General features: G+C 45.1%; 1 protein-coding gene across 1 annotated transcript; it reads left to right on the plus strand.

Annotated features, from left to right (window-relative positions):
• The first annotated feature begins 974 nt into the window (after positions 1-974).
• LOC143270434 (CD209 antigen-like protein C) lies at positions 975-9,169 on the plus strand. The gene is made up of 5 exons (XM_076560361.1): positions 975-999; positions 1,687-1,779; positions 3,325-3,476; positions 4,239-4,348; positions 7,835-9,169. The coding sequence occupies exons 1-5, from the start codon at positions 975-977 to the stop codon at positions 7,983-7,985; spliced, it is 531 nt and encodes a 176-aa protein (XP_076416476.1). The 3' UTR covers positions 7,986-9,169.
• The last annotated feature ends 5,196 nt before the right edge of the window (positions 9,170-14,365 follow it).

Consider the following 14,365-nt stretch of genomic DNA (forward strand, 5'->3'; position numbering starts at 1 on the left):
AATGGTGACTGAGCGTCTACAATCCTGTGTTCAGGAGGGGAAAGAGAGGCGAGGCTCTCCCTGGTTCAGGGTGTGGCAGGGACAAGGGCCTGCAGGACCACTTGACTTTCTTTCCTCAGGACGTCAGGACTGCCATCGGTCCACCACGATACTGCAGCTCATCTCCCTGGTGCTCTTGGCCGCTCTCCTCGTGGCTCTCCTTGTCAAAGGTCAGGAAACTTCCAGGTTGGGGCTTTCTGATCTAACCTTTAAGCTTGGGGTGCAGGGGACACAGCATCTGTGACTGTGGTCTTCCATGCCTCCTAGGAACTAGTCATGGGTCATCTCAAGACTCCTGTGCAGCAGGAAGGAAATAGTCTCAGTGTGTGGTGTGACTCCATTTATCCTGTGGTTCATACTTCCCTGGGCACCAGGATTCCTCATCGTCAATGAGACAGATTCAAATAAGATGCTGGGACTTTAGCATGATGTTCCTGTGGACTCAATACATGTTAGTTAGATCATGGTCTGGCTGGCCTTTAAATATTATTATTTGCAAATTTCATACATGAATATAATGTTTTAATCAAGTCCACTACGTCCTCCCTGCCCTCCAATTCCTCCCCTGTGCTCCAGTACTTTTTCCTCCCAACTCCATGTGCTCCTTCATTTTTATAGTTTACCAAATCCAGTTACTGCTCTACAGATACACGGGTGTAAGACCAGCTTCTGGAGTATGGGTAGCCTCTAGGGGCAGATGGTAAGAGACCCTCCCACAGCAGCCATCAGTTGCTAACAGTTCCTCACCTAGGGTTGGGGATTCATAGGTCCCTTCTCCATCTCTTTTGGATGTTTTCTGGCTTAGCTGAGCAGGTTTGAACTGCAGTCACAGCACTGTGAGTCCACATGAGCATCAGGCCTGTGGGGTCCAGGAGACAGTTCTACAGCCAGCCTCCACTGCCTCTGGCTGCCACAGTCTCTCTGACCCCTTCATGATGATCCCTGAGCTCTTGGGGGAGGGTTCGTGTTAGAGAATCCCACCTGTGATCCCATCTCCAGAGGATCTCATCCTTTGCACATTGAGACACCGTGAGTCTCTATGTCAATCACAACTTACTGCAAGAAGGGGCTTCCCTGGTCAGTACTGAGAGCTTCTGGTCACTTTAAAGTCTGGATCCCACAGCCTGACGCAATCAGACCTTACTCCTCGCAGCCCTCCTTTTCTGGGTCAGAGAGTTAAAAAGCTTCTGTGTGACTTGACAGCCTGCAGTGCATGTACCCGGCCCCTCTGTGCTCTTTGTCACCTATGCTATGCTGAAGGAATCATGTGGGGTGAAAGGTGAAACTCCTGCGACTCCCTGGAAGTGTAAAGTCAGATCTTTCCCTTGTTTGGGGAACTTCTCTGAAGGCTGCTGTGGTCCTGTCCCATCATCTGTCATCCTGTCGAGAAAGCTATTCTCTTACTCTTACTAGAAACTCCTCCAGGTGTTAAGGGGAAGCCTCTCTCTTGTTTTAGGGACCTGGTACATTGTTTTCATATAGTAATGTTTTCTTTCCAAGCCCGGAGGCTGGGGCATAGTCTTGAAGCCCTTCTAACAGAGCTAACTCCTGAAGGGGGAGTTGGGGTCAGCTCCTTTCCTTAACCAGTGGCTTCCTCTCTTACATCTATCAGCATTTAATGTTTTCATCTTCACTCTCTTGGCATAGGCTCTGACGTTCCTAGGCCCCAGGAGCAGGAGCAGCAGCAGCAGGTAAAGCAACGCATCCACCAGGAACTGGACCAACTGAAGGCTGGACTAGGTGTGTGACCAGAAAATGGATTTCCAAGAGTATGAAAAGGTTTCCATGTGGTATGAGGTGACTTCAGAGACTGAGCCTCCAGTTCCTCAGTTTCTCTATCCATTGAATGGGAACACAGTGTAACATTAAGGATGGCAGTCACTAGACACAAGGGCCATGCACACAGAACATCTTCAATTAAACCAGAGTCCTGACTGTTCTGATATTTAATGTCCCTGCTATTCTCTGTGCTTATGTGAGGTGGCCATGGCCTCCTGGGTTACCCTGGGGGGGACAGACTCAGGAAGCTAAGAGGGAAATGACTGTGCCTGGGGATATAGCTCAGCAAATAAAGTGCTTTCTTGACAATCATAAGGACCTGGGTTTGGATTGCTCACACCCACACAGAAGCTGAGCATAGTTACACATGCCTGCTACTCAGGGGTGTTGGGGAGACAGGCAGATTCCAGAACTCACCTGATAGTCTGGCTAAAACAGGGAGCTCTAGGTTCAGTGGGAGAACCAGTCTCAAAAGTAAGACAGGAAGGAAAGAGAGAGATGCAGAAATAAGTAAACACATAAATAGAAGGAAGGAAGGAAGGAAGGAAGGAAGGAAGGAAGGGAGGGAGGGAGGGAGGGAGGGAGGGAGGGAGGGAGGGAGGGAGGGAGGGAGGAAGGACAGACACACTGGCTGGCAGTACTAGTTTGACTCAGGCTAAAGCAACAATTCATGAAGTCGGCAAGGTCAAGTGGTTGGGTGCTTCTGAAGGGAGGGCAGGGGGACGGGGATTTGATCAAAAGATATTGACTGCATACAGATGTGCATGACTGCATACAGATGTGCATGCAATAATAGTCAGGTTACAAAGGTCATGAACTCCAAGAAGAGTGGAGAGGAATACATCAGAGGGTTTTGAAGGATGAAGGGAAGGGAGAAATGTTCTAATTAAATAATAACCTAAAAAGTAAAACAAAAAAGATGTTGTCTGTGTGTGTCAAATGTTCAAAAATAAATAAATAATAGATATTTTAATTTAAATTTCTGGCTAAGGTACAATTACATAATTTCTTTCCCTTGTTTATAAGCCCTCCCATGCTTTTCCCTGAAATTGATGGTCTTTTTCTTTCATTTTTGCTGTTTCGTATATATAAGAATTAAAAAATATAGGGCAGGACTGGGTGGTGGTGGCACATGCCTGTAATCCCAGCACTTGGGAGGCAGAGGCATGTGGATCTCTGTGAGTTCAAGGCCAGCCTGGTCTACAGAGCTAGTCCAGGACAGGCTCCAAAGCTACAGAGAAACCCTGTCTCGAAAAACCAAAATATATAAATGGCAATGGAGGAAGACTTCCAACATTCAACCTGGTCTCCACTAGCACACACAGAAGAGTCCACATACACACATGCGTACACACAAGAATACCACACACACTACAAAACATAGAGGAACATGGTTCCCCATGTGCAGTTTCCAGAGAGGGTGACAACTCTTGAATACCTAAAGGCTGGACTGATTCACGTACATGGAGACCACTGTATGTTTAACCTGACTCACCTCCCCCACAGACCACCTGTGCCGCCCCTGCCCCTGGGACTGGACTGTCTTCCAAGGAAACTGTTACTTCTTCTCCAAGTTCCAACAGAACTGGGACGACTCTGTCACCGCCTGCAGAGAAGTGGGGGCCCAACTAGTGGTCATCAAAAGTGATGATGAGCAGGTACATCTGGTGGGATCCAAACTCTTCTGGTACGTGCATCTGACCACAGGCATCTGAGGAGATACAGTTTGCTAGTTTGGATTATGGATGAGTGCTGCTTGCTCCACTTGGGAAAGGAAGAAGAGAAGAGTAGGAATGAAAGGTCCCAAGCACCATGTTTCACACACACACCACCACCACCACCACCACCACCACCACCACCACCACCACCACCTCCACCACCATCATACAGCATCTGGATATGAGTGAGTGCTTTAGGTAACACAAAATATAAGTGGTTTCTGTTGGTACACTGGGAAGCACTGAATGACTTCCTTTATTGGATTTTAAAAGAAACTCCTATGTCTACCATTTGCCAGTTCTCCTATTGTAAATGTTGCCATCCTGACTGAATTCAAGTTATCAGTGGGACATTCCTAAATGCAGAGCTCAAAAGGTCATGGGCATGATCAGAAATGAAGAACTGGTATACCCAGTATTGAATTAATCCATCTGAGCATGCTCAGAACTCCTCATAAGGCAGGCAGACAATCCATCTGAGCGTACTCAGAACCCCTCATAAAGCAGGCAATATTAGCATGTTCAATGAGAGGCAACTCAGAACAAGCAGGATACAGATGTGGAAGCCATGAGACCTTGTGGTACCCTGGAAAGATGAATATCAGACTACAAGCAGAACTTTCTGCTAAGAGGTGGGGCAGGAGAACTATAGGTGGACCACAAGGTAGGTAGCCTCTCCTGACTGCTTCTGTGCCCCTCCAGAGCTTCTTGCAGCAGACTTCTAAAGAGAAAGGCTATGCCTGGATGGGTCTGTCAGACCTGAAGCATGAAGGCGTGTGGCACTGGGTGGATGGTTCACATCTGCTGTTCAGGTAAACCTGGAAGAAGAGGAACAGCCTATCGTGGGCAGTTACTTACTTCTGTTGCTTTGGTAAAGCTATCTGGCTTAACATCAGAATTTCCCCAGGAGCCTGCCCTGAGAAAATCCTTCCCAGGGTCCTGGGGAAGGTGCTATGTCTGGCGTGGGGTTATCTGAGGGAAAAGAATCACTAGTTCCTTACATTCGTTTACTTTATATCTCTAAAAAAAACCTTCTGTCTACATAGCTTCAGTTGCATGCTGACATTCAGTTCCTCTCTGTCCCTTCTTCTCTGTCCTCTCACAGCCCTTGTAAGCTCCCATGTTTTTGATCTCATCTTCAGCTTTGGTTTCTCCATCCATGCTCATTTCTTCTCTTCCTACTCTCTTGACCTGACCCAATCCTTATTCTCTACAGAAGATCTGCCTTGTTCCTTTCTCTCTGGCCATGCAACTCCTCAGCCCTACCATCTACAGAAATTGTGTCTTGTTCTCTTCCCTCCAGCCATGCAACTGGAGCAGACCAGGAATTCTGCTCCAGTCTTTACTGCACCTGGTTATGCAAAAAGCCCTATTATCCTGAGTCAATAGCTCTGTAATGCTACTAGGCCTGAAGGAAAGGGATGGTCTGAACTTCATTTTCACAAGAAACAAAGCTACGCATCTACAGTCCACCTGTCTCCTAAGCTCTGTAGGGGTGTTACCTAGTAGATCAGCAGTAGGTCTGAGCCATATGAATGCATAAGAAATTCATAGCAATAAACAGCTGAATATTAAAAGCTGAATAACACCAAATATTCCTTTATAAATGGCTTCCCTCTTGATGGATTCCTTAACCTTTCTAGTTATAGCTTTATTATATACAGCTGAATCTCTATAAGAGAGAAAGAATTTACCTGGTTCACAGATCCAGGGGACATGTTGCGTCATGGTAGGGATGGCATAGCAGAAGGAGCCTGAGGTGGCTGGTCACATGGCAACGGCCATCAGGAAGCTGAGAGTAATCAAGTGGGCCAGGCTATAAGAGCTTGAGGCCCCATTGATCTGCTTCCCTCAGGGGCTAAAGGTTCCACAGCCTTCTCAAACAGCACCAGCTGGGGACCAGGCACTCAAACACTGAGCCTGCAGGAGGCAATTCACACTCAAACCACAGTGGCATCAGCAAATGCTGCATAGAGTACTCCTTTGGGTATTTCTCCATACCCTAGCCCTCTAGGCATAAAAGACATTTACTCATGAAGGAAGCAATTCTTCATAATCATGTGCTGATAAGATGCCAAGTGCCTGGAAATCCACCAGCAGATATGGAAGAGGGGTTTGTAGCCCTCATGAGTCATCTAAATGAAGTATATTAATGGAAAGTCTATGGGATAATGTATTCTTGTTGCTGTAACTAAATACCTGACAAAATCAATGTAAGGAGTGATAGATTTGGCTCACAGTTTAAGGGTACAGTCCACCACAATGGTAAAAGGCATGCTGCCAGGAGCTTGAGGAAAGTGGTTGAAACTGGTTCCATGCCATCCATAGTCAGGAAGCAGAGGAAGAGATGTGGATGCTGGTTAAAAACAAACAGGCACAGAGCAGCGGTGGTGCACACCTTTCTTTAATGCCAGCACTCAGGAGGCAGAGCCAGGCAGATCTCTGTGAGTTCGAGGCCAGCCTGGTCTACAGAGCGAGATCCAGGACAGGCACCAAAACTACACAGAGAAACCCTGTCTCCAAAAAAACAAAACAAAACAAAGAAAAACAAACAAGCAAAGCAAAGCAAAACCAACTCCAGACTACTTTCTCCATTATGTGTGCACACATGTGTGGGGCGGGTGCATGTGCACAGGGACGGGTTGAAGGCAAAAACTCTTATTCTGGTACCTGTGGGAATGAACAATTAAAGCTGTATACTGGGCTTAGGACTGGCTAGTATGGAGTGTCCATGGCTTCTAGGATGTAGACACTATTCCCGGTTCTATGGTCTTTGACTCTGGATAGGTACATAGGGGCCAAAAGTACAAAATCTTGGGAATGGAGGTGGTTAAGTCTGTGGAATATGAGTTGGCTGGTTGTATTTGAAGAAGAAACTTCAGTAAAATTTGACCCCCTTCAATCATGGAAGATCACAAGGATCATGGGCCAAGGTCAAAGGACTTGGGTATCTCATTGAACCCAGAACAGGTCACATCTGCTGTGATGTATGAAGGGCAGATGTGAAAGCATCCCCGTTTCAGTAATAGAAACATGGTTGAGGGGCCAGGCAATGGATGAGTTGATAAATTGCTTGTCGTGTATTCTAGCTTCATTTCTGTTGCTATGATAAAATAAACTGACTGAAGGCAAGTTAGGGGAGGAAATGGCTTAGTTCATCATTTATAATTTCAGGTTCTAATCTGTCATTGTGGGGAAGTTGGGGCAGCTACTAACATCACACTCATAGTTAGGAGGAGGAAGGACTGAAAGTGTACATGCTTGCTTGCACGCTGGATTTCTCCACTCTTATGCAGTTCAGGACCTCCTGCCCAGGTGGGGGCGCTGCTCACGGTGGGCTAGGTCTTAACATAACTAAGAAAATCCTCCACATAGTCCCACAGGCCAACCCGATACACACAATCCCTAAGACTGTCTCTGCAGGGGACTCTAAGTTGTGTCAAGTTGACAATGAAAACTAACCACCATGTGGTGCAAGTGTGAGGACCTGACTTCCATCCCCTGACTCCACTTAAGAAAGCCAAGTGTTTGTCATCTCAGCCTGGAAAGGCAGAAACGGTGGATCCCTTATGCTCACTAAACGGTCAGCCTCGCTGATTAGTGAATTCTCAAAAATTGAAGTGGGGAGTAACTAAAGATATCTGGAGCCGGGCGGTAGTGGCACACGCCTTTAATCCCAGCACTCGGGAGGCAGAGCCAGGCAGATTTCTGTGAGTTCGAGGCCAGCCTGGGCTACCAAGTGAGCTCCAGGAAAGGCGCAAAGCTACACAGAGAAACCCCGTCTCGGAAAAAAAAAAAAAAAAAAAAAAAGATATCTGGGGTTGACCTATGGCCTCTATATGTACAACCATAAGTGTGTATATATTTCTGCACACACACACACACACACACACACACACACACACACACAGGAGAGGGAAGTGGGGAGAAACAGGGTTGATAAAAGGGAAGTGGAACTAACTCTCATACTTTGATGGGTATTAGCCAAGGAAATTTATGAAAAAAAAAAAAAGGAGCATTTAATTGGGGCTCGTGGTTCCAGGGGGTTAGAGCCCAAGACCATCATGTAAGGAAGCATGGCAGCAAGAAAGCAGGCATGGTACTGGAGAAGCACAAGACAGAGAGGGCTAACTAGGAATGTTGTGGGCTTTTAAAACTGCAAAGTCCACCCTCAGTGACACTCCTCCTCCAACAAGGCCACACCCATCCTTCCTAAACAGTTCCACCTACGGGGCCCAAGCATCTGAATGCATGAGCCTGTGGGGTTCTCATCCAGACCACTACAATTGGTTTTGCAGTTTCATGAAATATTGGAACAAAGGAGAGCCCAACAACGAGGGGGAAGAAGACTGTGCGGAGTTCAGAGACGATGGCTGGAACGATGTCCCATGCACAGTTGAGAAATACTGGATCTGCAAGAAGTCTGCTACGTCCTGCACCAAAAAATGATGTCTCATCCGTCTGTAGCACCTGTTGCCAAAATGACCCTGCAGGGTGACTGAACTTAACCCACAATGTATGCCAGTTCCTTCCTCTGTGAACATTAAGGTCTTAACTGGTTCCTCATTTGCCCTCCCAGTGCCCAGTGTGTGTCTGTTTGTGTGTGTGTTGGGGGGGGTGCCCGCCCATGCACACGTGCACCAAAGGTCAGTCTTAGGTGTCTTCCGTGGCTTCCATCTTGTTTTTTTGAGACAGGATCTCTTGTTTTTGCCTTGTTGGTACTGACCAATTTGGCTAGGCTGGCTGGCCGGCACACCCTAGGAATCCTCCTATCTCTGCCTTCTCAGAGCTTGCATTGGAAGCATATGCCAGCATTCTATGTCTTTTAAAATGGGGTGGGGGGATTGATTCACAGATGGAGCTTAAGAGACAGTGATGGTGGGGTGCTGTGTAGCAAGAAGGATCCATGGAAATTGGGTACCATTGAGCTGTTAGGTAGGGGCATCTTTTAAAGGACTTATGACAGAAACTGAGTGGGGCAAAAGGAGGGGGTGAGCCGGGCAGTCCAGGTGGCCCACCCACCAGGTGCCTCTCAGTCTCAGTCACATCCTCATAGCTTCCAGACAAGGCTGAGACACAAGAAGGAGCCAGGTCCCAGAATTCCCTTCTGCCATTCCTGGCCTCCATCAAGGACATCCTGGGAACTGCTGCATTGACGGCCCCTGCCCCAGCTGGCCAATTTCTGTCTCCTCATCAGAACAAAATTAAAACTGTACCCATTAAGCAATAGTTCTCATAGCCACTTGGAAATCTCTGTTCCCTTTCCTGTCTCTGTAAAAGTCACCACTTCGGGGTCCTCCTGCACACAATTCTGCAACACCTTTCTTTCTACAGCTAGTTTGTTTTACTTGGCATGGTATCCCTAAGGCCCACAATATGGAGTCTATCATAACTTTTTCCTATTCTCTCCCAAATAATATTCCATTGTGTGTGTGTGATGGTTAAGCTTGGTTGTCAACTAACAATCTCCAGTCAACTAAGAGACAGGCACAACCATGAGGTTTGGAAGTAAGGGGATTCTGATTGGTACGGCAGTGGAGAGGTGCAGACATGCTCTCTGTTCTGGTCAAGTTCCAGCAATAATAGGCTGTAACATGGAATTGTAAGCTAAATAAACCCTTTCTCCCCTAAAATGTTTTGGAGTAGTTTATCACAGCAACAGGAAACTTAATTAAGACCCAGCATCTCTCGGTGAACCTGGAGCTTGTTCCATCGACTGCGTAAGCTGCATAAGGCTGGCCAGAGTGCCGCAGCCATCCTCTTGTCTCCACCTTTCCAGGTCTGGGGTCACAAGCATGAACTACCATGCCTGGCTTTTTCATGAGCTCTGAGGATTGAACTTGGCTCCTCATGCTCACATGGCAAACACTTTACTAGCTAAGCAGTATCCCCAGCCTGAAGATAGGAGTCTTTACAGAATTCATGATATGTAAGCATTTTCTCCCATCTGTGAGTTTCTCTTTTATTCTTCTTCCTGATTTCAAGGAGAATTCTGGTAACTTTTTTGCAATATGAATGAAGCTCACTATGGTTTCTGTGAGTGTGTGTGTGTGGGGGGGGGTGATACATGTGTGTGTACCTGTGTGTGTTCGAATGCCCATGCCCATGCCCATGCATGTGGAGACCAGAAACTTCCTCTACCACTGCCTGCTTTATGCCTTTGAAACAAGGTCTCTTCTGACTAATTGTAGAACACCTCCTTTTCAGCTAGGCTGGCAGCCAGCAATGTACACAACAATCCTCCTGTCTCCACTCCTACCCCAGTGCTGATATTAGATGGTCACACCCAGTTTCCGAGTTAATGTCGGCTGTCAATGGGTTATAAAAAAAGGAGGAGATAAATTGAGAGGGGAAGGAGAGAGTCCAGGGAGAGTTGGTGGGAGGCATAGGAGTGTGGATATGACCTTAATACATTGTATATGTGTGAGGAATCACTGGAGATCAAGTTAAAGACTGGCTGTTTGTTCAGGATATACGTATGCGGAGAAGCACAGCATCTCACCTCAGGCAGTGCCTCCTTGGTGGTAAGTCACTCAGGGGCTTGGACTCCCAGCAGGAGGGCAGGATGAGAATGGCAGTGGGGGAGGGGGAAAGCCCTTGCTTTGGAAGCCTGAGGACCTGAATTTGATTCTCAGAACTCACATAAAGGTGGAAAGTGAGAACCAACTCCACAGAACTGTCTTCCGACCTTTGAGTGCATGCTGTGGTACCCCTGACACACTAGCAACAATAGTAGCAGTAGTGGTGACGATGAAGAATGGCAGTCAACCCGGGGGTCTGTTTTCTGACTTTTATTCACCACAGGTAAGGCAACAGTGATGGATCAAAGAAACAATTCCACTCAAATCTAGCTCAGTGAACCATGAGTTTATTGGGGTTACTTATAAGAGGCTCAAAGGCATCTTGACATTTTTTGTTTTCATTTAAATTAGCATGCTAGGCATGAGAAATTTCCTAACAGTTTAATATAATAACATAAATCTATGTTTTACTAGATTTTCCTTTTCCAGGGGAGCTGACACTCTCTTCTGACCTCCATGCTCTCCCTTAGCTAAATTCTACATTGTGTGATTTAATGTCTCCTAGGCAAGTCTGTTGGTAAATTCTTTATAATATCAATCACTTTGCATTTCTTCTACATCATTCCCACCTGTTAAAGCTATTAGAAATCTTTTATAAAGCTGCAATTTAAAATTCTGTGCCACAGGGAACTAAACACTCAGGGTCCTCCTGTTTCACCAGCAAACTGACTCCAAGGTCAGAACTACTTGTAGCTTCTCAGCCTTTATCCAAGCAATGATAAGCTTGGTCAAACAGCTCAGACTGCATGGTCTGAATGACCGTCCTAACAGTCAGAAGGAAGGGTTCTGTTAGAGACATTAGCCAAGCTTTTTAAATCCAGCAGCCATTCCAAGAACACCAGGAGCCTCTAGGACTTCCCTTTGTGTTAGCTGTTCCACCGTGTTCCTAATCATTTCTGACCTGTTAGCACAGTAACAGCATTCTTCCTTCAAACAGGCACGTGACGCTTTTACAGCTGTAAGAAATATATATCATCTACAAGGACCTGCTATTTGGATCCATAGCCAGCCATAGCTTGTTAAAGAAATCAGATAATATCTTTTTTGTAAACCTATTATTTCCAGATATATCAGAACTAGTAAACTTCCTCATATCATACCAGAGTCCAATCCTAGGGGGCCATCATGGCTAGCCCTATGGGAAGCATTATGACCAATATCACCATGAGTCCAAAGGGAAAAAGGGCCATCATGATCCCTATCTCCAAATGTCCCCTGCTGAACTCTGAAACTTTCTGTAGTGATTAGACCTATTGGCATCCAAGTTTACAACTTGAGGCTGGTCCCATGTCTCTGGAAGGTGACTCATATAAACTGGGCTAGGTGGATTTTCACAGTCCAGGTCTCTCTATAAGTGGCAGGGGGGCACATTTCTTGGTCTCGTCTACACAGCAGAAGACAGAGCACCAGATTCCAGCAGTCTTATTTCCCATGCATCCTTGCCCTGTATGCATACAAATTTGCTCTGATGGGGTCTGTGCCCCTTCCAATGGAAAGGGGAGCCCTTGAGCCTGGGGATGCCCGCCATGTAAGTGTATTGTAAACTTAACCCACTTGATTGAACATTTAATTCTCCATAACTAGTTTTTTTTATACACCTGACTTTGAATATTATCTTATTTACTTTTAAACTTGTTTGAGTTACCTGTTTTAGGCTTAACTTTGACATAACCAGAATGACTGAATAGTGGGAGATATAAATTGGTCTCTCTCCAATCTGTCTCTGCAAATAAGTTACGTTTCACTTGACATGGCTACAATTCTGGGAGATTATGCCTTAATTACCTTTGTTTCAACAGTTTAGTATAAATTAGCAACTCTCACAAGATTAGAATTTATAAACTAAGAAAATGTGTCCCTGTTAAGATTTTGTCTTAAAAAACCTAATTTTAAAATGAAGATTTTTTAGTACCAAAATATACTTTAAACCACAAATATAGTTCATGGAGGTATGTAGGCAGAAAGTAAGTCAGGGTGTATGCTTGTTCCTAATTAGATGAAGGTGGGAAATATATAGCTTTGTGAGTTTGCCTTTATAAGCATCTGGCTAGTGTAACTTGTGGCCATTCTCTGGGAATCCCGGATATGGACCTGGCCAGTGTCCATCTTCCTGTCCAGTATTTACTAAAGCTCGATTCAAATTTGGCTCACAAGTTGTGGTTATGGTCTTATTCTTACCCAGATTAACATTTCATGGAGATAGGATTATAAAGACAGGGACAAAATCATAAAAAAATTTGAAGCCAAGCCAGTGAAGGTCTGAATATGTTATATGCAAAGATAATGTACTTAATGCTGAAAATTTTAAGATGTTCCTATGAATATAAACTGACTTAAAGATCCATGTCTAGTCATGTATATCTTTGCTAACCTTCTTAAGCTTTAGCTATTTGGAGAAACTTAGTTATATAAGATCTGTGGTAAAAAACTAATTGTATACCTTTTGTTCTTATGGATGTCCCTGTATGAGAACCAATCTCACTCTTCTCTCCTGTAATTATATCCTTGGTGCTAAATAAAAAAATATGTTAAATTGGTTTGGATTTTGCAAAAGTATACTATAAAAGGATCAGGAGAGCGAGGTGCCTAGATTCTCTATCCCAGCCCTCAACTCCAATAGTCACGTCCACTTTGGCAACACATTTGGAATTTCCATGACCCTGATCATGGCTCAGATGCAATAACCAAAGTAATTAATATTTATATGAGCTAAAATAACTGAAAAGGATATAGATCAAAATTATTTTCATGCCGTGTCTGAAATAAGTACTATTTTCTGTCAAAACAAATGTTGCAAAGTTACTCTGACTCTCATGTACCACTAATGCAGCTGCAGGTTTTGCCTCTAAAAGCATTGCATCCTTGAGCTCTGACACCAGGAGATTCTGAGTTGTGAGTCTCCAGTCAAAATGAAAGGACTCATGGACTTGTCCATTGTTGTTATTGTTTGGTGGTTTTTGTTTGTTTGGTTGGTTTTGTTTTTTGGTTTTGGTTTTGTGTGGAACTCACTAGGTAGACTAAGCTGACCTCAAATTCACAGAGACCTACCTACCTTTGCCTCCCAATTGCTGGAATTAAAGGTGTGAGCCCACTGTGCCCTTCGGGACTCATATAGTCTTACTTAGCTTAATCTCTGTTGTTTGTATCTTTCTCACATGGATTATTTCAAGATGAAAAACCATTTTTTAGATTGAAAGCATCCAGCCATCTTAATCTTTACATATAAATCCCCTTGATCAAACAATTTAACATTTTTAAGTACCATAAGATACAATAACAATAAATTTGCCGTTCATTGAGACAAGTTTTCCCTAAAAAAGATGAGATGTTAAGCAATGTCTTTTTCGTTAGGACCTTTACCCAGTAAGTACCACAGCTTTCCCATTGTTGCATAGGTGGATTCTTTTCCTTTTAGACCAGGATTCCTTCCTCCTTAGGGAGGGGCTCCCAGGTCTTAATTGGACCTTTTGTGTCAGAGAGAGAGAGAGAGAGAGAGAGAGAGAGAGAGAGAGAGAGAGAGAGAGAGAGAGAGAGAGGAGAGAGAGATATCTATGGGTCAGAAGCTCAGCCCTCAAGGGCAGATGGAGCAGACTTCAGGGATGCAAGTGAGTTTGCAATCTAGGTTATCTGGATTAATCCAGATCAATCAAACCAAACCAAGTAACCGATCTTCTCACAGAAAATTCATTCTTCCTAAACAGCCTGCACAGAGGCGTCTCCACCACATACAGCGTTCCCTGACAAACAAGCCTCCATCCACTCTCACATTCATTTGAAGCTTACAGCACATTCCTGCCTAGTGTCTTCCTAACGGGAAATCTGACTGCCAGCCTTCCCCAACCTGCTGGCTGTACTAGGAACCCTAGGGCTTGATCAGAGCCCTCTTCCACCCCATAGGATGGCACTGGTTGAGACCTGGAGGTCTCTGCAGGTTCCCTGTTCAGTTTTTCCTTTTCTCTCTGAGTCTGTACTAGTGATCAGCAGTCAGGAGAGTCCAGAGTGGCCTGCAGGGAAAATCCTGTCTTACCAGACTCCTACTCCCCAACCGACTGAGCAGCCTTCTCAGTTAGGAATTACTCTGCACACTTAGAGTTAATGAAGGAAAGGTTCTTTAATAGCATTTGTCCAGCTCTGGCTAATGCTCTTACCAACTTACACACACCTAAGACATATGCATTACACACACACACACACACACACACACACACACACCTAAGACATATGCATTCCACACACACACACCATCAT

The sequence above is a fragment of the Peromyscus maniculatus genome, chromosome 23 (assembly GCF_049852395.1).
Source record: "Peromyscus maniculatus bairdii isolate BWxNUB_F1_BW_parent chromosome 23, HU_Pman_BW_mat_3.1, whole genome shotgun sequence".
Classification (NCBI taxonomy): domain Eukaryota; kingdom Metazoa; phylum Chordata; class Mammalia; order Rodentia; family Cricetidae; genus Peromyscus; species Peromyscus maniculatus.

What these genes read in the sequence shown, in the direction of transcription:
- LOC143270434 (XM_076560361.1), top strand. Translation starts at nt 975, where the DNA reads ATGATCCCTGAGCTCTTGGGGGAGG. An exon ending in CCCTGAGCTCTTGGGGGAGG is followed by an intron (nt 1,000 to 1,686) that starts GTTCGTGTTAGA and finishes CTCTTGGCATAG; the next exon opens with GCTCTGACGTTCCTAGGCCC. An exon ending in CCAACTGAAGGCTGGACTAG is followed by an intron (nt 1,780 to 3,324) that starts GTGTGTGACCAG and finishes CCTCCCCCACAG; the next exon opens with ACCACCTGTGCCGCCCCTGC.